Below are 24,435 nucleotides of genomic sequence, written 5' to 3'. Positions count from 1 at the left end.
CCCTCTCCCCCCCCCCCCCCCCCCCCCCGCTGTTCTGATTCCTCCCCAGGGTTGGCCAGGTGGTCTGTGGTGTTACTCTCTCCCTGCTGTCTAAACCCAGGGTGCGCTAATAAAGGATGTCCCTACTTAGCACCAACCTGGGATAATCATACCAATCGCCCCTCAGTACCCAAACATATACACTCTTATCAGCCACCGCCAGGCCTCGTTGCTACGCATCTCTTCTTTCCTTCCTTCTACTTGTACTTCGACCAAGACATACGGCCAAGTGGACAGACAGACAGGAAATTCCTCTGCCCACTACTCGACCAGTGCGCATTCGTTTGTTTGCCCCCCGAGTCCCGACACTTAAATGCGAACGATAGCGCTCCACCCCCGATCAGGAGAAGAAGGACGGAGAGGGGCAGGAACAGCAGCACCGGCAGCAGTGCTTGACGACCACCCGTCTTGAATTTTCATCTGCGAAAACGCGAAGGAAAGACCCTGTACGATCCGACAGAATAGAAACCGAAGAAGCTCCCAGGCGAAACTCGAGGGTCCATCGAGGCCTTGGACTTTGAGCAAAACAAAAAGAGGGAGACCAGGCTTGCGTGGTCCGTACCCAGCTTCTGCAGGTGGTGACTGCCTGCCCCGTTCGGCAGCAGCGCACGCCTTCCTCGATACAAAGTATGCTCCGTCTCTGCTGTTTTCACCTGTTCCTTGCTGCCTTTTGATCCGGAAACATCAAAACAAATAGCACGGCAGAGATTCTCTTGTCTTTCTCTGCCTTATTTGATTGCTTCTTTGTTATTTCCAGGGTCATCCCCAAGTTGGGCCTTGTTGGCATAACATCATATTTCCCCCCTCCTTCCCCCGTAGAGCCGCTTGATCCGTCCGGCCCGTGGAGCCAGCATACAGTTTGAGACACTGCAGCTTATTTCGCTGCATGTCGGTCTCACAAGGCGCGCGCGGCGCTGCGATTGCACGTTGCACGCCGCTTCAGCATTCCAGTGCCACCTCGCATTGTTTCACCCAACGCCTCGGTCATGGTCCTACCATCGCTGTTGCCTTTTTTCTTGAGATCAGAGATCCGCTCTCTCTGTTGACCAGCTGGCTGGCCACGACTCTATGTCGTTGTGTCGGACAAACGAGACGGAACAGCCCAAGACTGACTGAATTTCAATAGGAGGCTGTCGATCGGCAATTGAAATCCTGTCATCTCTGGATTTTTCAATCCCCGACTACACAAATAGCTCGAAGAAGTCCGAGAAACCCGAGAACCGCGATGGCTAGTTTTAGCCGCTCCTTCAAGCCGCCATCTTATTTCCGGCCCAGGCGACCGAATCGGACCTCGAGGAAATCCAATAACCCGTCAGAGGCTTCATCGCCGGCCTCGTCGGCTGCGTCACTGTCCGAGTCGGACGAGGAACAATTCGTGCTGTCTGGCGCCAATACTCCGGTCACCGAGAATGCGCCGCCGAGCGGATCGGGCCTGTTCGGCGCCACAGCTGCCGGTCGCGGCACCATCCCGAGTAAGTTGGATCTCGGTTCAGTCTTTGCCTCAGCCTTCCATGCTCTGTCAATCTTTGTCTAGCCCCTTTTTTGTCCTTCGCAGTGATTTACTTGGCAATTGCCATGCTCTCGTGTTATCATTCCCCTTCCGTCCACATTTTTGTTTTCTTTGCGGCTGCACTCTGTGGACATGGCATGGGATGGGCCCTGTTGAGTAGCATCGCCTGGCCCTGTCAGATCCTGTCAAAAGGGTATCGGGTGTGTGTTCCCCGCGAAAGTGTCTCCCAATGATACGAGGGTCAAGGGGTCCGCGGAATGCCCAAGCGGAAAAAGGATTACGGCGCCGCAAGCCTACCTCCTGCAGGGTCTAGCGCCCTGACGCCCGTGCCTCCTGTGAGGCCTGTCGTTCTGCGCTATCCATGCCGTTTTCCGGGCGGTTGCGGCGCTAGCAACGCTCTGGGACCCGCTGTCAAAATCATGCACGCTTTGCGTCATTACGACACGACGACCCTACCCGTCGACACTAAAGACCCCGTTTTCGCTTCTCGTCTTGCTTTGTCGCCGCCTCGTACTCTTTGTCTTGGGGGGTCTTTAATAATAATAACACTAACACCTGCCCTCCCGTTTCCCTTTATTAGCAAAAGATCGCTCCCAGCCCACCGGGAATGTCTCTCGATCACTCGACACCCCGAGACTTGCTGCCCGACCAATTGCTATCGAGCTGCCAGCCCTTCGCAAAATCAACACAGCCCCGGTTTATACTCCACCGGAGCCTCTGAGCGCGCGAGGTGAACGCCCTGGGTAAGTCGGCCACTCTGGCAGTGGGTCTGACGGACCTGCCGGACGCGAAGATCTCTCATTAGAAATACAGCGAGCGAGATTACTGACTTTCCTTCTTCATGACCACGCAGAGGATATTTTCCACTTCACGAGGACCCAAAGTCCAGAGTTCACCATCCGCACCCTTTTCAGCTTGACATCAAAAAGGCGCGAAACAATTCGATAAATCTTGCAGTCGAGGCCGCCAGCCCTGAGACGAACCTTGGCATCCCGCCCGTCTCTGTCACCATGGCCGACAACGTCCATTACCCACTGTTCGACGGCGCGGACTCATCCAGGTCAAGCAGCACCAACACACCCGTCACATCATACCTGCCCAGCGGTGTCCACGAGACGCCTCTGCCCATGGGAAAATACTATCCCTCCAACTATGAAAACCGACAAAACTTGAGCAGCTCACAAAATTTGAGGCCGCCGACGAGCGCACCCGCCCCCACTCCGGGCAACGTCAAATCAGACTCGCAGGTGCCCAGATACAGGGGGGACCCAAAGCATTCTCGGACTGACTCCGAGGCAAAGCGCCGCCTGCAGCAGTACCAGCGCGATATGATTGCGCAGGCCACGCTGGCGGCACGGCAGGTTCTTGGCGGCACGGTGAAGCAGAGCGGCTCCAGAGCCGGAGCCCCCTCCACCGGCGGCGTCTCGCTGCACAATATTCACCTTGGCGCGTCCCTGATGCATAAGCCGCTGTCACCCAAACTGATGCCCCTCGGCAGTCCCGGTCCTGTCACGCCGATGGATCTCGAGGGCGAGGGAGACTCTTACCTGTCGCGAGGCCGTCCCATGTCTGGACCCGATGCCGATCGCGAGACGGAGGAGGTTGCTCGGGCGATGAGGATGGAGGAGGAGCGGAGGAGGAGAGAGGGTGCCACGTCGCCTGCTATTGAGCTTGGGCCCGTCACGTTCTAGGCGAACCGCGGCACGAAAGAGCAATCGACAATTTCGGTCCGGAAAGGCACAAAACCGGCGAGATAGCTCTTGCGCTGTGCCTCGAAACTTTAGCTCTACGGAGGAGCCCTGTTTCGCGACTGCGACTGGCAGAAGAACTTCCCCATGGGCGGTTGTACGACTTATGAAAAAGCAAGCATTGCATTGAGCGGCCTGGACTTTTGTCTCGGTATCAGCATTTACTCCCACTCAACTCCATCGGCTATCATGGACCTCTGGCTACTACAACTGGCTAGTCGAGGAGATGAGACTGCCATTAACGACGAGAAATATTCTTATCGAATCTGGCGGTTCCCACCAGTTCCTCGGCACCCATCGTGGCCGCCTCTCGGATCGGCATGGGCACATGCCTTCCACATTCATCAGATTTCCACATCAAGATACCCCCGGATTAGCAAGACCCTTCGTTCTCGTCATTATTTTTTTCCTTGTGTGTTTCAACATAGCGGAGGATCCACATTGATCCCTAGATAGATTGGCACCAACTGAAAAAGGGGCCTGGGGAAGGAAGGCAATTTTAGTTTTGGTCACTTTTTCATGTGTCCCATCTTTCATTGAGGTTGTGTATCTCCTGTGTGCATTCGACATGTTGCTTCCCATGTGCTTTGTTGTGTGTATGCTATTGGCAAAGCAGAGCGTATTATTGACAGCAGGGTCGGCTTACGTGCATGGGAGACTTACATTGGCTTTGTAGTGGGCATAGTGATGAAATGATGATTCTACTACCCCTTACACGATTCAGGAGAGCACTGGGACTGGAGGCCTTGGATTGGTACGAAGCCAGAAGAAGCTAGGTCTCTAGGCAGGCAGGCAGGGAGGAAACAATAGCGCCTTTGGCTAAACACGCCTAGTTGTTTCACATCAATACACTGACTGTGTTCTCAATTAGCGCTCAGGCCGATCATCGCGAAGGCTTCGCGACGCTTGAGAGTCAGGCTAGGGGCAAAACCCCCGGTGTAAGTGCGAAATGCGACTACAGTACGTCGTGACACTGACTTGTCCCGTCTAAATGCTCAGCTGAACAAAAATCATGTAATGCACGCCAAGTTTCATGTGCGGTTCCGTTCCAGCACCAGATTACCGAATGCGGACATCCCCCGCAAAGCTTCCAAGTTTTTGATTTGATGTATTGATCGTGGGTGGTTGGTCCCCTGGAACCTGTCAAACCTGCCAAAAACGTGTTCTGCCCTGAACTTTGGGTGTCAGTGGGGGTGCCTAAATGGATCATGTGACAGCGTGTTGTTCAGGCGACTTTCTTGATGTGGTGCGTCGGAAAGTGCGACACGCGCCCCACACTTGCACTTTCAGCAAGACGCGTGCCGCGACTACACTCCTGCGACATTTTTTCTCCATGGTGGTGAGTCGGAAGGCAACAGCGTAGCGACTTTTGCAATATTGTTCAGAAGCACATTTCTCTCAAGGGAGAGATCACGACTTACGATGATAATGCCAGCCTCCATCCTTCAACCACAACCCGAGTCGTGACGCAAACGCGCGCAAAAAGAACAACCATGGCGTCGCGCTCCTCGGCAGCAGCACAGCACTCACCCCACCAGCAACAGCGCAGCAGCACCACCACCACCGCCCCGGTCCTCGAGTACCTCTGCCTCTTCACCCACGACCTCAAGCGCAAGCAGAAGCGATGGCAGGACGGCAAGCTGCGCTACCACGCCTTCAACGGCAAGGCCGTCGTCCACGACGAGCGCGGCAACCTCGTCGGCGACGCGCACGCGCACGACCCGCCCCGCGAGGGCGACGAGATGCAGCTCGAGCGCGGCGGCGGCGTGCTGGTGCAGGTCGCGTCCGAGGTCGTCGGCGTGCAGCAGCAGGACCTGAGCGCCGTGGTGGACCGGCGCGTCGCGGAGCGGGAGGAGAGGGCGCGGGCCAAGGTCACGGCCGCGGCGGCGGCTGCGAGGAGCAGCGTCGGCAGGATGGGGCGGCCGGCGACGGGGCCCGTGGTCGTGCATACGCCTGTCCGGAGCAGCGAGGCGGACCACATGCGCCACCGGCCGCTGGCCAGGGTGATCGGGACGCCGACGGGGCACCACGGCCGGGCGCTGGTGCCGAGCGAGTCGCCGTTTGAGCAGCGGCATCACCAGCAGCAGCAGCAGCAGCAGCAGATCAGCATGAACCACACGGCGGGCGAGGCTGTGACGCCGGCGTCGGTTGCACAGCCGGCGGCCAAGCGCAGGCGGTACGAGGACAGCCCGCCGAGTAAGGCCGGGTACGCGCAGAACCTGTTTGGCGCGAAGCTGAACCTGAGTTCCCAGCCGACGAGCTCGCTGCAGAGCCTACGGGCGGCGGCGTCGCAGAGGCGGATTGCCGAGAGGGCGGCTAGGGCTGAGCACGAGGAGGAGGAGCGGGAGTTGGATAAGGGTCCGGCGACGAGGCCGGCAGCCAGGGACTTTGGGCGGCCTGCATTGGGTGCGAGCAGGTCGCAGGAGATTGTCGTTAGTGATGATGAGGAGGAGGATGCTGCGCCTGCAAGGGAGGTGTCTCGACAGGAGGCACGGCTTCCTGCGGCTCGACCGACTGTACGGCCTGTTGTCAATAAGACTCCGAGAAGGAGTGCGGTTGGCCAGATGGTCAGGCAGAGCATTGACGCGGCTATGCAGCAGCGCTCACATGAGCCGAGCACCTCGCCGGGACAGTCCATGCAGGGAGAGCGGAGGAATCCGACAACTGATAGGCAAGAATCGCAACGGCCTCGAGCGCCTGACCCGATACCGCCCGAGAGCGAGATCATCGATATTGACGCCGATGATGAGCCGGTTCCTCAGCCTTCGGTACCTGCTCGTCACGTCCCTGTCGCTCAACAGAGGAAGAGGAATCAACTGCTCTCTCGGGCTACGAATCGGGGAAATGTGTCGATTGGAGACGTCGAGAACACGTCTCGCACAGCCAAGGATGCAGCTCCTATTTCAGTCGAGCCAAATGCCGGAGAAGACGGCCAGCAGGCGGCACATGCTCCAGCTAGGGACGGACCTAGGACCGAGCTGCGTATCAAGTCACGAAAGAAGCGCGGACTGCTGATGGTCACCGAGAAGATCGCTCCTCCGAAGCCAGCATCTGAGAAGCCGAAGGCTCAGCCTGCGGAACGCGAATCCTCCGAGACCCTTGACGCGGAGAAGTCGGATCCTTTTGCGTCATCCCCACCAGGACGGACAGGGGAGATTGGACTTGACTCTGCCCCGGGTCGCGGAAGCAGGAATAACAATACGGCAGAGCCGATTGGACATCTTGCCCAGGAAGTCTCAAACTACGATCAAGAGGGATTGGACCTTTTGTTCGATAACGACGAGACACATTTCCCGGTCGCCGAGGAGCCTGTTGCCTCGCGCGTGCTCAAGGACTGTACGAATACCATTCAGTCACGCAATACAGATGTTCAGGACAAGAGGAAGCCAACTCCCGAACTAGCGAAACAATCATCGAGATTAGAGGAGGTTACTACAGCACCTACCGCATTGGACGCCTCACAGGACGCTGGGCTGAAGGAGAAGGGTGCCGAACTGGTGGGAGCTGAGGTACTCTCGGAAGACGAGTCTGATAATGTGCAGATTGTCCGGAAGAGGACCAAGTCCAACACCAAGAAGACACGAAAGGAAGCCACGTCCCCAGTGGTACCGGATGCTTCAGGTGACGACGATGAGCCGATCGTGCCGACAACAACGAAGAGGCTTGCTCAGAGGGCCAGTCGCAACGCTAGGGCAGCCAGTGCTTCAGTCGACCCGTCATCTGACGAGGAGCCAGTTGTGGCCAGAAAGACGAATCGACTGATTCGAATCGACACTCGCAAGACAGAGTCTGCCGAAACTTCACTGGACCTTTCCTCTGATGAGGAGATACGCCCTCGCCAGCGGTCCAAGAGAACAGCCCAACGCCACCGAAAAGAAGAGCCTGTCGTGATGTCCCCCGAGGAGGATTATTCAGACCAAGCTCCGCCTGCGAAGGCGAAATCAAAGCGTCGCCTGCGGAGCAAATCTCGCGATGACGAAGAGCTCGCGGCTCTACGGGACGACGACGACGACGACGAAGCATCGGAAGACATGCCTGCTCCGCCGCCCAAGAAGAGGGCGAGGAAGCGCGCCAAGGACAAGAGCGAGCAGGACGATGAGTCGGCCACGTCGGCCAGAGAGGCCAAGCCGGCGCCGAGGCTAGCTCGCCTGAGCAAGAAGAGCGTCAAGAGTCGGGAGCTGATCGGGTTCAATTTCGATGAGCCCAAGGGGCCGATGACTTCGCTGATAGGAGCCGCGAAGACTGTGGTCAGTATTCAGAGTCGGAATGCGAGCGACACGTCGGTGGAGAACAACAGGGAAGGAAGTGATTCTCGTGCTCAGTTGGGTAACGATAGAGCGTTGTCTGATGTGCCTGCCGAGCCGGTTACGGCGACTTCGCCAAAGAGGAAGAGCGTCGAGCCTGTAGCCGTCGAGGTGGTCAAGCCTGTTGAGGAGGAGCCCGCTGCTGTGCAGGAATCTGGTTGCAAACAGGTCTTGGAGAGCGCCCCAGCCACTGCCGCACCCATCGCTATTAAGGAGACGATGGCGATTGCCAGCAAGATCATTGATGCTTGGGAGTCGCAGCACGGCAAAGCCACGAGTACGACCATGGTACAGGAGCCAGCGCGGACGGTCAACGGGCTCGTGCTAGATAGCGCGTCTGCATCGGGGGCCAGCATTGCCAAACAGACGGAGCAAACCAACAAAGCAAATGAGTCAGCCGTGCAAGGCACCACCGAGGCTGTCCCGACGGTCCCTTCGTTGCCTCAAGGAGACAGCACGCTGTCTACAAAGTCGGCGCCGGCAGAGACTACAGCCGCAGAGCCAGACAAGACGGACGAGACCCCGTGCGAACCTCGAGACCGACCACAGCCACAGCCACGGCAACCCCCAGGGCGCCTCTTCCGGCGCCAAGCCTCGGTCGGCATGCCGCCGCCGGCGCCGGCCGCAGGGTCTGGCGCGCCCCGCATCGCCAACCCAGCCAGCCGCGGGCGCAAGGCGGCGCTCAAGTCGGACGCCGCAGGCCAGGTGCCGCAGTCGATCCTGTCGGCCTCGACGCTGTACGGCGGCGCCGGAGGCGTCGGGGGCAGCATGATGGCGATGATGCAGATGCAGATGCAGATGATGAACGCCCAAGGCGGACCAGCAGCAGCAGCAGCAGCAGCCGCAGCGGCAACGGCAACGGCAGAAGCGCTGGAGCCGCCTCCGCCCAAGAAGGTCAAGAAGATGACCTTTCCCGGGTTCCAGCCGGCCGGGGGCAGTGGGCCTTGGAGTAGGGAGGCCTTTGACCTGCTGGAGATGGGAAGGCCTTTGTAGATTCTGATTGGATTGGCGCTGTGGAGGTCTGGGTCCGGGTTAGATGGAGGGGATGTGTGGTATGAAGCGGCTCTTGGTTTGGCAGTGTTTTCGGAGACTTGGGCTTGGTTTTGCGGGATCGGTGTGCACCTTTTTTCTATCTCGGCATTGCTGGGACGCATGCATGCATTTCTCACCGAATGGGTCGGTGGGAAATCTGGAGTTTGGGCAAGATTACGCACGCCACATTCTGGCTTTGGTTGATGATGGATGGGAATTGCCAGATTAGCATAGCGGCGGCACAATGATGCGATACCAATTTGCAGTGACCAATTCAGACAAATCACAACGAGCACCAGTATCTCATCTGTGTGCTCGATCTAGAACCATCACAACTGTGTGAACGCATGACACGGGTGTGGTGCCAGTTTGGTATGACGCGAATGCAGCCAAGTTTCTTTGATGGGTGGTGCGCGGACCGCAACGCTTTTTTCTCCCTACTTACATAACTAGACTGCAGGGCGTCTAAACCCAAACAGCCACACCGCAACAAAAGTAACGGGAAAACATCAGGACGCACTCTTACTAATCTCTGCAAAATGGGAGTCATACCAGACTTGGCGATCCCAGAGCAGGCCAGATGTTGCAAGACCTGTTCAAACTCTCCTTCATCACCACTCTTACTCTTGGCTTTGCCTCGTTTGCCTCCTTTCGCAGGCTGACTCCCCGGCTGACTTGTTGAAGGACGGGGGAAAGAAGAAAGAATGAGCAGCTCCACCTTACAGAGACAAAGTACGCCATGCGACCATAGAAAGGCAGCCTTGTGTCGACTTTGCTGACAGTGACAGGCCGACAGGTGAGTTTTCCTAGGGTATACAGTACGGTCCCCACGCTTTGTACGTAATGCCAGAGAGCTGCTGCTGCTGCTTGTCGAAAACTGCGTCGCGCACGAGGGTGCGCGCACCACCAGCTTGGGTGTTCTGGGGATCAGGCTGTTGGTAGTTAGACGTAAAAATATGTCTGTGGCGCGCTGCTCCGTGAATTGAATTTGGCGGTGTAGGTCCAGTCACCAACCAGAGAGTTGTCTGGCCATGAGTGTTAACTACCTAAGTTAGTGTTGGTGTCATAGCTAGCGGTGGCCTCGGCGGGAAGAGCCTAATTCTGGCCGCTGAAATCAACGCCCGTAAGCCGCCGCCGGCTCGTCCCATTCAGGTTCAAGGTCCGGCAAACACTCGTCATCCCGAGTCGACCACCGAAGGCCAAGTGACGATGCGGTTCCTCACACCGCTGTTCACTTGTTTTGTTTTCCGTCTTTTTCTCTGCCAGCTCATCAACCACACAAGAAAATCCTCGGTGAGCAATCCCGGCTGGCAAAGAGAAGAAAAGCAGCCGCAGACAAGCAAAAGGACACTGCTGCGGCGCCCTTCCAGAGGCTCCGCGTCGTCAGACGTCGCCGAGGCCCAATTGCCTCCTCCAATGTGGCTCAGCCAGTCGAAAAAACCCAGCTTCATTTGGACTGGACAGCCACCCGGCACCACCCATTCTGGCGAAAACCCACACCCCCTCCACGTCTACCAGCTAACAAACGGCAACTCAACTCTGTAGAGCCGAGTCCTGCTGCGACAGTGCAAGAGGTGGGCTTGGAGCTGGGCGACGGGCTGGATTGAAGAAGCACACAGTTCCGGGGCGACATCAGGCAGGCAGGCAGGCAGGCAAGCAGGCAGACGGGCGGAGCACCATCCAGCCTCAACGACTGGCCGAGCACACAAAGATGTATGCATGCATGCATGTATTCCATATCCTCTGCGTTAGTCCACCACCAGCACTGCACAGCTGCGTCCTCCCGCCGCCGTCCCAGAAGGCCACCATACGCACACACCCGTGCATCATTGCTCTATCGAATCGAAGTGCTAGTTAGTGCGCGCCCGAGTCAAGCTCACAGTAGGGTGGTACTTGTCCGCATTTCCTCGTCCGCGTCGCGCGCGCAGTCTGGCAACAATTCTTCCCCCTTTCTTTTTCCCTACGAGCAAAAGCAACGAAAACCCCCCGTTTTCTGCTTCTTCCCTAGGGCCCGCTCGTCATCGACTCTTCCCACATGCTCTCCACGATCGGGTCATCTGGAAAGGGAGATGACCTGCATGCCGACCGGGACTCTGCGCAGGGTGGCATGGCATGGCAGGCAGGCACCTCTCGCCCGTTGTCGTTGTCGCTTGTGGACCCCAACGTACGTCGAAAAAAAGGGTGTATCATCGCGTTTGCGGGTGTCGCAAGCAAAAAGGAAAAAAAAATCGACCATCCTTCCAAGAATGCCCAACACCCCCAGCACTCCCACCACTTGCGCCCGGGCTCTGTGCCCGTAGTGTGCCTTTGAGGCTCAAAATTCGGTCTCGGTTTGCCCAACTGCGACGCGTAGTGTTAAAGCAGCCTTCCCTCCTTGAGCGTCTCCCACCTCTCGAGTCCCCCTCCCCCCTTCCCCTCCTCCTCCTTGCCACCCCCGTACCTGAACCCCAAAGCGATTGTGTGACTGACTCTCCCGTCCTCGTCTCCCCCTGGTGCCTCTTCTCGCTCAGACAACCTGTCTCAAGACCCCGTGGCTATCTCCTTTTTATCTGACACGGGTGGGCTGCTCAGAGCTTGCTTCGTCCTGACAATCCATCCTTCACATCTCTCCCACGCCCAGTTATAAGTGCCAGACACCCAGGATCCCTCTTCAGCTCCAAGACACAGCCGCTTGTTCAAGGGCGTACTAGGTAGCCGGCTGACAAGGCTTTGCCCTCATCCTCGACCTCTGCTGCCTTGATTTTGTGCCCTCCTCCTGGCCACCTTCTGTGGTCTTCCATCACCAACGTCCACACACAATCCAGAAGCCTGGGACCTATCAATCATGGACGGCTCTGACCCCCATAGACCGCCACACTCGACAGGGACAGGGTCATCAAGTCGCCACCAACAACATATCCCTCCTCGCCAGGATGCCAGAATCGATACGCAGTACCAGGCTGCGCCGTCTCAGCAGCCGCGTCGCAGAAGGGCGGCAACATCGGCGGCCGCCCAGCCGCGCTCGCAAACTCATCTCTCGGTACCAGAACAAACGCGCCATCGGAGCACCAGGCAGGTACACGGCCCGGAACCCATGATCCGCGGCGACTCCAGTGGCAGTGCGGGCTCCATGACGCGCCAATTCGAAGGCTTGACCACGGGGGAAGGAGAAGCGCAGAGTTTGCAAAAGGGAACCCAGCGCGGGAGGCGCACAAAGAAGCTCGACCAGCAGACCCGGGACCATGCCGCCAAGGTACGCGGAGTCGGCGCATGTAGCGAGTGCCGCTCGCGCAAAGTAAAGGTGAGATGCAACTCGCTCGCCGCCACCAAGCCGACATAAGAGAGGGCTTGTTGCAGAGGCCGTAGATCGCTGGCTGACCCAGGAATGCTGCAGTGCAAACATCGTGACCATCTCTTCTATCCCGAAGGGAATGAGGCAGTGCCCGTTCCCTCTTTAGCCTCCCCCGGGGTGTCCGAGTGTGAGGAGTCGTACACACCTACAACAAACAGCCAATGTGGCGAATTGCCTCAGGGCCTGCTGCCGGGTGGATTGGCGGGCGGGTCAAGTCCATGCCCCATGTCGGATCCGGGGATGACAGTCCCGCTTGAATCTGACCCGGTGGCCGACATGTTGACGGGGCTCCATAGTGCGGACCGAATGTCTCTTTCCATGTCTCCTTCAGGCATGCTCTCCGCTCTGGATAACAACGAGGAGGATCGTGCCCTCCAGCAGCAGATTCCCCTGAGGCCTCAGAGCAATGAATACCAATCACATCCCAACCTTGGTTCGGGGGCGCCTTGGTCAGCCAGTCTCCTGCTCCAAAACTCAGCATCCAACTACCCCGACGATTCAACAAATCTATACACGGCCATTCCAGCAACCACGTACCTCGACAATTCAGCAAGCCCATACAACGGGGTTTCAGCAGACACGTACACCGAGAACTCAGCGTCCGAGTACAGTGCCGATTACAGTACCGAGAGGGTCGGCAAGTATGTGCCGGTCCTGGCTGGTGGTAATACGGGGTCCGACGGGGCTTGGCTGTGCCAGTCCCCAAACTGTGATTTCCGGTTCCATTTACGAAACGACCTGCAAATACACTATCAAACTTTGCATGCGGGGTTCAACGAACAAGATGCGCGCGAAGTCTTTCGATGCTCACTGTGTGACAGAGAGCCTGATCTCCATAGCCGCCCCTGCGACACTTGGGGGCAGACTTGGACCTGGACCAAATGGTATGAATATTACCTGCCAGTGGCGAATAACTTCACGACAAACGTGGCGGGCCCGGCGACCTTTGACGGGAACTCGGGAGGAAGCTGGACAAGTGGAGGTTTCAACGGTTTCGGCGACGGTGGATATTTCGGAGGCGCGGGTTCATCCGCCTCAGCGCACAATCCCGGCTATGGCGGAGGTTTCATGTATGGAAACGGCGGTGGGGGCTACTCATACAGAGCATGTGCTCGCAACGGCAGGATTGCTCTCGCGGACGACGAGGAGAGGGCGGGGCCGCCTGGGACGGGCAAGGTGGCGTTGAGTTTGCGGCAATGGTCGAAAAAAGAAGCTGCGTCGTCGACAACGATGGTGCACCCAGTCTTCGCGGCACTGGTTGGGAACTGCATTCGGCGGATGATCCTCGAGGAGCTTCGCAAGATCATGTCTTTTGCGAGGCTGACGCAGGATCCATCTCCAGCAGTCAATGGACGTTCGAGTACTGCCTCCTAGGCGCTCCTTGCCTAGCCGCATGCCTGTATGGTCCATCGAGGTGGCTCGTCGGCGCCTTGACCAGACCAGCGCGGCGCGCAGAGACGGAGAAGGCGGCAGCTGCTATTGACGAGGCGGGCGAGGGAGGCAGCATCGTCGATCATGCTCGCGTGGAGCCTGCGACTGGCTGGCAAGATATTTGGGGTTCTTATATCAGGTGCATTTCGGGCGTTTGAACGGCGGCCGTTGCTCGGTATTTCTTTTTCTTTGGGCATAATGATGAGCCATGATCAAGCAGAGTGGGCGGCATGTTCTGGAATTCGGGTTTGGTTATTTCATCGATGGGAGCAAGCGAAGAGATGGACATGATACCCCGGGAAAGGTCAGTCCGCCCGATACGAACGAAGCGCATGGACGAAGGCAACAGTCTGATGAAGGATGAGGTCTGATATGATTGAACAGGATGGCGTTCTTTTGGGATTTTGGATTTAGGATGACACATGGGAAGAAATGTGAGATTTGGTCTGGTGCATTAGGGATGGCTAGAGGCAAATTTGCACTCTTGATATCAGTCTGTACCTTCCGTCAAACAATGGAAAATCGCCCCTTGCTAGGCAGGCGTAGTCCTCGCTTTCCCGCTTCACTCCTTCCCGCCGCGCTGGACGGACTGTGATTTCTTTTCCAGCTAGCCACCTTTCCGTGCTCTACGGTACTTGTTGTTATGTTTTGACTTGCCACAGACCGTCACGAATGAATGGTCAAGGGATTCCCTGCTTCGCGATGAGACCAGGAGTTCGAGACCAGGAGTTCGAGATAGCGGTTGGCGCTGGAGTAGGTAGGTTGGCAAGGCGCCCTCCCCACTCTGCTTCCCATCCAGTGCCTCGCTTCAACCTTGTGGTCCGCCCTGGCCTGCATCAGCCCCGAAAAATGGGTACCTAGGTGTGGGCTTTGGCCTCGAGCTACCCATCCACCCCCAGAATCCTTTTTTTTCCTCCTCTCGCCCTTTTCATGGTCTTGTCTGGTTTCTGGTTTCTCATCTCGCGCTCAACCCTGAGACGATGAGTCAATTGGACTCGAGACTGGGGTGCATTCCATCTCCCAAGTTTCAATTGACACAATTCGTCCGAGGGATGCAGCCGTGGGATGAGCACGGCATTGATCCAACCAGGAGGAGGAGGAGGAGGGGGGATCTCGAATGTCGAAAGACTCATACTTGCATTGGAGATTCCGGGGTGTAATTGGCAGGGGACGCGGAATGGGAAGATGGGGGGCACCCGTTGACTCATACCACGTGACGCGCTTGTGTCGCTAGGGTCGTTTTGAGACATGAACATGAATCCATTGATGAGGTTCTGGTCTGATAGGTCAGTACAACCTCATGGGCCGGTCAATGAGGTGTTGGAACGGTCCTGGTTCTATTCGGCTGAAGCCTTGGAATGGCTGTTGTGCTTGCTCAGGCTACCTTGCCCCTACAGCTTTTCTGTCCTTCCATCGACCGTCCCAACTTTGACATGATGATTGACAGCTGTAAGCGCACTGCATCGTCATCAGCAGCATCAGCATCAGCATCAGCATCGAAAGTACCTCCCACCACCCTAACCCCCTGCACTAAGCATTTACGAGGTGGTGGAAAGTGGGTGCCTTGGGCCAGGTCTAGTGTGGTATGACGGGAGGCCACTCTTTCTATTCTTTCTCGCCGGTCAGACTAAGAGACGACCTGCAGGCGGTGCCAGATCTGCCCAATCACCTCTCTCCCTTCTGCCCCCGCTCTGGGAATCGCCTTCTGCAATTGGCCTGGTCGCCCCGATGCGCTATCCCCAAAACGTCTCGCCGATGTCTTTTCAATTTGGGCGGCTGTGCCCTGGAAATCCAGCAAGTCCGTCTTTTGGTTCATTGACGTCTCCCGCATCGAGGCTCAGCCAGAGTGAAATATCGGGCCATGACTCCCTCCCGAGCGTCCTGAGGATTCTCTCTTCTTCTTCTCTTTCACTCTTGATACTCTTGATAGTAGTTTGTTTCATTCTGAATCATCTCTTCGCCCTGAAGACAACGGCAGCCCTCTTGCTTCCGCGCCAAATTAGCGCCCGCAACATCCGCCCGCCGCCTCGACACACCCACTGTCAGCTTTCGCCCTCGCGCCCGCCAAGTTGGACAGGCAGCAGTTCTTGTTGCAGTCTGAGAGCACCACACACCCGCACCGCACGTCTCTCGTTCACGCGCTGTGTGGCTGCCTCGCTGCATCTCCCTCTTCAATCCTCGAGCTGTGTCGGCCTGCCTCACTTCTCTCCGCACCAAACCCAACCTCCGACGGCCAGTTGCCTGTCAGCATTCCCTAAACTGCTGCCAAGCCTCTGTTGCTGCCTTTTCTTCTTAGAGAGCAGGAAACAACATTGAATCAATTGCCTCCCGAATCCACCGCATTGTCGGGACGGAATAATCCAAAAGTCTTGATCCCCAATCTGTCATCTGTGCCTGTGTGGACAACGTTGGCTCATTCAAACGGAGACCACACCCACACCACCATTCCCACGCTGGACGCGAACCTGCACCGCCAACCCTTCTTGAGTGTCCCGAGTGCAGGGTTTGTCGCCATGTCGCGCAATAATTCCGCCGCCACCATCCAGGGCTTCTCGGTCTTCCAGCCCGCTCTCGGCGCCCAGCTGCAGTTCATGCCTGCTCTCGGCACCCCGGAGCTCGATGCCATGATCGACGCCTTCGTCCCTGGCCCCGCTTCCATCAAGGAGAAGCGTGCTTCCATCTGCATGGACTTCTGCGACTTTGCCGCTCAGACCGGCGAGGCCTTCAAGTTCTACCCCGTCTTCGCCCCGTCCTTTGCCTCCACCTCCACCAACTCCCCCGCTAGCTCCAGCGCCATGTACGACTCGGGCTACGGATCCGGCTTCAACGTCTCTCCCGTCATCGCCGACGCCAGCACCTTCGGCCCGGCCTACGCCACGCCCTCCGCCTCTTCTTCTCCGTCCTTCACTCCCGCACCCAGCCAGCAGACCAAGCCCAAGTCGGCCAAGTCCCGCAAGTCCGGCACCTCCTCCCGGACCGCCTCTGACTTCTCCCACATCCCTGGCATGAAGATCATGACCAAGGACGGCCAGGACGTCACCAACTCGGCCTCTCGCGGCTGCAAGACCAAGGAGCAGCGCGACCACGCCCACCTCATGAGGATCATCAAGGCCTGCGACGCCTGCCGAAAGAAGAAGGTCCGCTGCGAGCCCGGCCACAGGAAGCGCACCGCGTCTCAGGCACAGACACAGCCCGAGACCAAGCAGGCCGCCAAGAAGTCCAAGAAGGCTGCAGTAGCTCCACAGTTCGACTCGTTTTCGGCTGCGCCCGACTTTTTCGCCGGCAGCTCCCTGCTTCCCCTGGACGAGACTGTCGCCTTCCCGACTGCCGAGGTCCCCTCCGCCGAGTGTTTCGAGGAGTCCTGGGAGCAGTTTGTCACCTTTGACGAGGAGCCCGTTGGACTTGTCGCGCCCGACTACGACTTCTTCTTCGACCCCGAGGGCCACTACTCGCCCAGCTCTGGCTCTTCTGCCTCGCCTTCGCAGTCTTTCACTCCGGGCCTGTCTGCCAGCGCTTCACTGGCTCCCGTCGACAGCGGACTAGAGACGCTCATCCCGTACCGCGAGAAGGCCACCCTTCCCTACCTCAACCCGGGCAGCAGCCACGGCTCCAACTACGTGGACTTCAACCTGTACTCGCCTGCTTCTAGCTTCCTGGACGAGGAGCCTCAGCAGCTCAGCAGCGCGAGCACTTCTGCCAACAGCCCGGCCTACGCGGACAGCTACAATGCCCAGCCTCGGTCCTCGCGTGACCTCACTGGCAGCACTGGCGACCGTGTAATCGATGCCGGCGACCACGTGGGTAGAGCACCGGATATATGTGGCTACGCAAATTCCTCATCGAGTGAATCGTCGCCACAAGGCCTAGGCCAGACGACGATCATCCAGTCTACGGGCATCTCGTACGCCCGCGACCACTTCCGTGACCACTCACTCGACCCGAGCTCGGGCGCAGTGCAGTCCGGTGGTCTCCAGACCCAATCTGCCTCTCCCGCTGTCGACAGCAGTGGCACCACCTTTGCCGACCAACCGCAGAGCTACTATGATGGCACCGCGTCACCCGTGCCTTGGCCGAGAGTTCCATGTGTAAGCACACCTGGCCCTCCACCCCCCCTGCCGATACTGACTTGTCAAAAGGACTCACGTGGACCACAACGTGTGACACTGAACACCGTCGCCGGACAGCCCGCTGCTGATGCCGCGCTTGCTTCACAGGACAACCACGACTACTATAGTAGTAGTGTTTCAAGTGGCCTGAAACGTCGTATCACGACAACGACAACTACAACTACAAGAACCACTACGACCACCACTACTACTCAAGACGGCACTACCTCAACAACTGGGCTGAGCTACGCAGATGTCCCACTCAACACGCGTGCGACCGCCGAAGCCACGACTGCGAGAGCGGTCCTGAAGGTGATATGGTCGCAGCCGCCGGCCCAGGTCAGCCTAGCTCAGCAAGCTATCGATGGACCGTCACAGGTCCTGAGAACCCTGTCCACTGCCCTCTCGCCCCTGGAGATGCCATCCGCGATTGCGGCCGTGGCCGACGAGAATGCTACCAAGGCGAGCAAGAACGCTGGTTTTGAGGGCGCAAGCTCGCAGGCGCTATCCCCCGCTGGCAAGCAACAACCCCGCGCCGCCGGACAAGCCGCCCGGAGCCCTGTGTCGGTCACAGGACCCTCCGTGGTGGCGTCGGCAGACGCGACATCACTGTCAGCACGACGGCTGGCCGAGACCAACGTCGCTGCAATTGGCTTTATCTCGATCCTCTCACTAGCCATCCTGGCGCTACAAACACAAGTACTACAGCAGACAGCATCATCCTTCTCATCGTCGCCCTTTGGAGCGCTGTCGACCGCAGCCATGCTGTTCGCAGCTTGGTCCGCTTGGTCGGCGCCTTCATCGCCTGCCTCGTCTTCGACCCGAGCGCGCACGAGAACTTTCCTGGAGAAGACCTCGGTCCGATCGTCAGAATCGACCACGTCGAGGGCAATCCCCAAGGAAGGCTCGTGCTGCTCTCGATGCACCTCACCAACCCACCTACTCCGACATGTTGTCGGCGTCATGGTGTAGTGCGGTCATGACCTGAAGGCATGCCTGCGATGCATCGCTGTTGTACTTTGTTGTTTGTTTTCTAGCGCATGATACCCCCATTCTTACATTAGATTAGAAAAAGTTTCATACATCACTGGATGCGCTGTTCTGCCCTTTGAAACCCCACGATGTTTCTGTCGGGATGGGGTCGGGGGAGAGTGGTGTGGATACGAGCTGGCGAGGGGGTCATTCTGGTCAAGAACTCTTTCTGGTGTGTTTGGGCCTACGATGTCTGGTACTTTAGGTATGGTAGTTGGGGCCGGCACTGGCAATACAGAATACCCTTTTGGCTGCGGAATATGGTTTGCCTGTTTGCGTGTGATATTGAGTGATTGTGAATTGTGTCTGTCTCTGGTGGAAATCTGTCTGGTGGAAAGGTGCATGGATGATTGAGTGAAGTGCTGTTCACTGTGGTTCAGTGTGGTTTTGCGCCCATTCCCAAATCAGGGTGCAATTGTGGAGCGGGCTACGTTGATTTTAAGTGCTGGAAACAGAGTGCGACTGCCCAATGGTAGGGCCAGGCCAGGGGCGAGACAGGCTAAACCAGGACCAATAAAAACGTGCTAAGCTCATGAAAAAAATCTCACAAAACTTCTCGATTGGCTGGTTCTGCATCCAAGGGTCTGGATTGTATGAGAGCCACCGGGAGCGAGAGCCTCTCATTTCGCGAACCAGGTTGTTGATTGCCATTGGATGACTGATCGGGGTGAGATTGGGCTTCTTCTTTTTGCTTTGGGAGGGCAATCTGCTCGAGTGATTGGCTGTGTGCGACAAAGCGGACGGACGGACGGACGGACGGCGGCAAGAACAAACCCTTGCGCGCCGCCGATGACGACGGGCACGCACGTACGTTGACCTGCAGGCACGTAAAGGGCAGATACCAGATTGGCGAGCAGAGCAGCATCGAGCGAGGTGGGCTCGGTCGGTGCAAGCTGGCAGGCGGCGAGCGGAGGCAGGACCGGAGGAACTGACTGCTGCGGACAGGACAGGACAGGAGGGAAGGATACGCGCAGCTGCCGTGCGTGCCGGTGTCGGTGCTGTGTGTCGTGCTGTGTTCTGCTGTGTCTGTGTCACACTCACTGTGACCGAGAGGACTTTTTTTTTGCTTGGGTCGACGGAGGGAAGGCGCGCAAGCCTGCAACGCGCACGAGTCTGGCTGTGACTGCCCGCCCACGGATCAGTGCTGTTTGGCGCACAGCAGGCGGCGAGGGTAACTCAGGGAAGGAGACAAGAGAAGCTCTTGCTTGCCTTGGGACAGAAAAAAAAAAAAAAGAAGGGCTTTGCCAGGTAAAGGTACCTCCCTGAAGGAAGGGAGTTACGGCTTGGGAGCGCCGTGTGTGTACGTGCGCGCGTGGGTGTGACGCAATTGAAGCAAAAAGAGAAGGCAATTAAAAAAAAAAAAAACCAAATGGCTTCGTCCCCAGGGGAAACCGAGGAGGGGCCGGCGGCGGCGGCGGTGGCCCCTTCGCACCAGCAGCAGCACATGAGCAGGAAGTCGGGGTCGGACAGCAACGTTGTCACCCGCCTGCTGCGCGACCTTGGTTCCCTCATCGCCTCGCTCCTGCGCGCCCTCTGCTTCTGCTTTTTCGGATCGCGCTCGACACCTACTTCATCTGGACGCCGCTCCCCGGCCCAGGACCCCGTCACTTTTCCTCCCACCACCGCGCCCGCGTCCATCTCAGACGACAGCCATCGCTACATCAACGACGACTCCGCGCAGAGTCGACGCCGACGACAAGACATCGACCTCGAGCGAGGTGCATCGCCAGCAACAGGAGCGCTACGCCAGGAAGAGAAGAGCGTCGGCGACCACGACGAGGCCAGCAGCATGGCGGCCAGACAGTACCCCCAGCAGGCGCCCGCCCACGCAGTGGCCATCCCGCGGATCCCGCCGGCCATGTTCAGCAATGGCAGCGTCGGAAACAAGGAGAACGTCAGGGGCGAGGGAAAGCAGCAGCAACAGCCCCTCCATCAACAGGCCCAGCAGCACCAGAAGCAGCTGGCCAAGGGCCTGCAGAGCCTGCGCATCGACGATTCCAAGGAGCAGCACGACGAGCTGCCCCAGACGCTGCCTCTGACGGCGGCGACTCCGACGACGACCGAGGGTGAGGTGAAGACCGACGGAGCCAAGGAGGTCGAGGTCCTGGACCCGGCGGTCGAGGCGGCGAAGAATGTGCACAGGGCCTTTATGCATGAGGCGCTGGAGATGGTAAGCTTCTTCTCTTCTCTTGTCTTCCTTCTTTCTTTGTTCGTTCCTTGTGCGATAGCTTTCATGGGGTGTGAGGAGGAGTGCACGACTTCGCCCTTGTACTCCCTTGTCACTCTGTTGTAGGGCAGTGCAGACATTGCAGCTCAGAACCCCTGTGGTCTGGCGCAGGCGGCCTAGTTGATGCAAGTCATCAGGCAAAGCCGTTGGAGAACCAGGATCACTCTGTGTTGCAGCACATGCCAACACCCCTTTGGCTTTGATCCCGGTCGCAGGTCTCTGCTCTGTCTGTTCCGGTCTTTGTCTTACCGACTGTGTCCACCTGCGTACCACTGCACCGTTGGTCGCGTACAGGGGTGCATGGAGCATGAGTCTAGAACTTAGCATCCCACAGACATAATACTAACACCACCCCTCTGCAGGCCCGCCTCGCACTCCGCACCAACGAGACGCCCGTAGGCTGCGTCCTCGTCTACAAGAACCGTGTCATCGCCAAGGGCATGAACGCCACAAACGTCACCCGCAACGGCACCCGCCACGCCGAGCTCATGGCCATCACGGCCCTGCTGTCCTACTCGCCGGCCTCGGATACGGAGCAAGGCGATCCGAGCAACCCCGCAGACCACCCACACTACTGGGGCGACGTCGACCCCCGCGATGGACACGTGTACCCCTACGGGCAGAAGCTGCACCCGGCACCGCGTGTGTCGAGAGATATCATCTCGGAGTGCATCCTCTACGTGACGGTCGAGCCGTGCGTCATGTGCGCGTCTCTGCTGCGCCAGATGCGTGTCAAGAAGGTCTACTTTGGCGCCGTCAACGACAAGTTTGGCGGCACAGGCGGCGTCTTCCGCATCCACAAGAACTCGACGCCCGTGCCCATCCCCACGGAGCCCGTGCCGCGGCCCGTGGACATCGAGGTCACGCGCCCGCCGCTGGCGCCCAAGGCCCACTACGTCAATGGGCAGCCGCGCGATTCCATCAGCAGTGACGGTGGCGCTAGCAAGCATTCTTCTGTCGGTGAGAATGGCAACGGTGGCGGTGTATCTGGTCAACAGCCACGGCAGCAGCAGCAGCCGCAGCCGCCGCCGACACCCATCACGGCCATCGCCGAGGGCACGGTGCCGGGCGCGGGCCTCGAGGGCGACGGCGGCAACGTGGAGCCCGGCTACGACGTGGAGGGCGGCTGGGGCCGGGACGAGGCGGTCAACCTGCTGCGGCAGTTTTACGTGCAGGAGAATGGCAGGGCCCCGGTGCCCCGGAAGAAGGAAGGTCGGGCGGCGAGGCTGGCTGCCATGATGGAGAAGGAGGGCATGTCGACTGAGGGGCTGCCGTTTGTCAGCAAGGACAGCAAGGACGGCGACAGGGATAGCGCCACTAGTGGTGGTGGTGCTGCGGGAGTGCAAGGGGAGGGTGAGGGTGGTGAAGGGGAGGTTGAGGGTGTCGAGCAAGGTGTGAATGGCGATGGTGGCGTTGCCGTTGTCGAGCCCGAGAGGGAGGAGGAGGAAGACCTAATCGTCTTGATGCCCGCCGCTCCGGAGGTGGAGGCTACGAGTCGCGAGGAGATGTCGCCGCTCAGGTCGATGCGCCGCGGCGGCGGCGCGAGGAGGAGAGGCGGTGACGGCGGCGGGGACTAGGAATCTTCTGCTGGTGGATTGGTGGCGCCTAGGCCCATTGTTCGGTTGCCTTTTCAGAAGCGGGCGCGTTGAGTACTCCTTTGAGGGAGAGGAAGGGAGGGGGAAAAGAAGGGGATAGAGGGGAGTGTTGATGAAGTGGATGGCTCTTTCGGGGCGGTGGATATGGGATGATACGGTTTCCAGTGCTGGGGTTGAGGTTGTGGTGGTGGCATCTGCTGATTGCCGAGCTGGGGAGGTGTGCCTGCCTTTAAGGAGGTGCTTCACTATTTTCTTTGCAGGGGCGAAGATGTGGCATTTCCATATGCTATGCTATTCCATTCTTCGCTTTTTCTTTACTGCACTTTTCTTGTCGAACTAGATATGGCTTTGTCAATGCCAGGCGAAAGGTCGTTTGCGCGAAAGGGGGTTAGACGGGCGAGGATGGGATCAAGGCGGTGGTTGACTGCTTGAGGAGGGGAGGGTTTTTGGTCGATTGGTCGAGCGAATGCATGAGATACCACACAGTTCTAGATTGGTGTTGTGCCGAGTTTGTTACGAATACTATGCACTGTATTTCATCAAACCTGGACCTGACGAGGCTGGCTAAAGTGAATCCAGAGTTTGAGCAAGAGATGAGGGCTAGGTTTGTTGGTGGATTGCTTGGTGTTGTGGAAGTTGGTTTGATGTACCATCTTGCCATCTTGCCATCTTTCAACGGTCCGGGGAGTGGTGATCACAGTTGTGTTCTTGTTGCTGGGAATTGTCATGGGGTCTCTGGAACACTGGTGTTGGGCTGTTCAACTATGTCTCGATAGCAGTGTGACTCGGCTTGCACCTGGCAGAGCTTAGCCTGAGGATCAAAGTATTGTTGAATACTAAGTAGTGTTTCGATGCGTGCGTGTGTCTGCCTCGACAGGCTTGATTCTATGTCAGATCTAGCATTGAATCTTTTCTTTTCACTGCCCACGCATCTGGTCGCGCATGACTTGCAACCTTGAACAAAAGAGGAACACTTTTCGCTCCTCTCTTCAACGCCGCCAATCAATTTTATCCATTTCTGAACCCCTTTTCCACTTTCATTGCTTCTTGCTAACCTCCACAGCATCATCGGCAATAGCAGAGGCAGAGCAGCAACCATATTAGTACTAGGAGCAGGCATGGGAAAATATCCACTTTCCGACAAGGCTCATCACATGCACATCAATAACAGGATTAGAAGCAGCAGTGCAGCGGATCTGAGTGTTCCTTTGCAACAATCAACAATCAACAATCAACACTCAATACTCTATTACCCTTGAGAGCTCATTTCATTGCAAGAAGAAGAAAGCTGCTGATACGTAAATGCAAGCCCGGCAAGGTTGCTCGAGTTCAAAGTCTACTCCGACAGGTAGCCGTTGTTGCCTGTATCAGCAATAGCAACAGTGAGAATGACAACAAGGATAAGAGAAGCAGCAGCAGCAATTGAGTGTTCTCATAGGACACCGTGCCTGGTAATCGAGAGAGTGTACTGGCATCCCTCCCCAAGCTGGTCGAGGAGAATCCTCTCTCTGATTCGCCTGGCCGGGGAACAACTACGTCGTGCTGCGTGGTCAGCGGATGCGATCAAGAGACATGATGCTGCCGTCTGCCAAGTATCTACCGCTGACTTTTATCGACACCCAACTCGCGGACAGCAGGTTATCTTTTCTCCTTCCTTCTCTCCCTCTCTCGGTCTCAAGACCAAGAGACTATGACTATTCCTGCGTAGACAGTGAACATCCACTTACAACTAATTGTACGTATGGCTTTTTCGAATGCTAGACACACACACACACTGATGGTCTGTCCAGGGCATAATTCAGCCCAGCCGCTTCAGAGTGGGCTTCTTGCGAGTGTGGTTTTAGTTTAGATCCTGGACTGGCATGAGGGAAATGAGAAGCAGAAATGCGAAGAGTAGTTTCTGGCAAACGCATGGTATGCAGAGACCAATGCTAGTATCAAGCTTTCCTCTTTCTTTCGTTCTCTCCCTCTCGTCTTTTCCTCCCCAAAACATTACACCGCTAACATTCTTTGACTTCTTGACAGACCAGAGCCCGTGCCATTACTTTAGATTGATTGTATTTGCATCATCCAGCTTACA

General features: G+C 57.6%; 5 protein-coding genes across 5 annotated transcripts; all 5 read left to right on the top strand.

Moving 5' to 3' along the window:
• Positions 1-1,264: 1,264 nt before the first annotated feature.
• On the top strand, positions 1,265-3,240 carry E0L32_011904 (uncharacterized protein; the record flags this gene model as incomplete). The annotated part of the gene is made up of 3 exons (XM_031134685.1): positions 1,265-1,511; positions 2,130-2,292; positions 2,403-3,240. 3 exons carry the CDS (start codon positions 1,265-1,267, stop codon positions 3,238-3,240), a joined length of 1,248 nt encoding a protein of 415 aa, XP_030999749.1.
• Positions 3,241-4,790: 1,550 nt separating this feature from the next.
• Positions 4,791-8,594, top strand: E0L32_011903 (uncharacterized protein; the record flags this gene model as incomplete). The annotated part of the gene is made up of 1 exon (XM_031134684.1): positions 4,791-8,594. The coding sequence occupies one exon, from the start codon at positions 4,791-4,793 to the stop codon at positions 8,592-8,594; it is 3,804 nt and encodes a 1,267-aa protein (XP_030999748.1).
• Positions 8,595-12,240: 3,646 nt separating this feature from the next.
• Positions 12,241-13,338, top strand: E0L32_011902 (uncharacterized protein; the record flags this gene model as incomplete). The annotated part of the gene is made up of 1 exon (XM_031134683.1): positions 12,241-13,338. The coding sequence occupies one exon, from the start codon at positions 12,241-12,243 to the stop codon at positions 13,336-13,338; it is 1,098 nt and encodes a 365-aa protein (XP_030999747.1).
• A 2,570-nt stretch (positions 13,339-15,908) lies between these two features.
• On the top strand, positions 15,909-18,473 carry E0L32_011901 (uncharacterized protein; the record flags this gene model as incomplete). The annotated part of the gene is made up of 1 exon (XM_031134682.1): positions 15,909-18,473. One exon carries the CDS (start codon positions 15,909-15,911, stop codon positions 18,471-18,473), a length of 2,565 nt encoding a protein of 854 aa, XP_030999746.1.
• Positions 18,474-19,902: 1,429 nt separating this feature from the next.
• E0L32_011900 (uncharacterized protein) lies at positions 19,903-22,337 on the top strand (the record flags this gene model as incomplete). Its single annotated transcript, XM_031134681.1, has 2 exons — positions 19,903-20,703; positions 21,123-22,337. 2 exons carry the CDS (start codon positions 19,903-19,905, stop codon positions 22,335-22,337), a joined length of 2,016 nt encoding a protein of 671 aa, XP_030999745.1.
• Positions 22,338-24,435: the final 2,098 nt, after the last annotated feature.

This window comes from Thyridium curvatum (assembly GCF_004353045.1).
Source record: "Thyridium curvatum strain D216 chromosome Unknown NODE_123_length_71033_cov_84.000903, whole genome shotgun sequence".
In the NCBI taxonomy this organism is placed as follows: Eukaryota; Fungi; Ascomycota; class Sordariomycetes; order Thyridiales; family Thyridiaceae; genus Thyridium; species Thyridium curvatum.
This window is presented reverse-complemented; position numbering and strand designations above follow the sequence as displayed.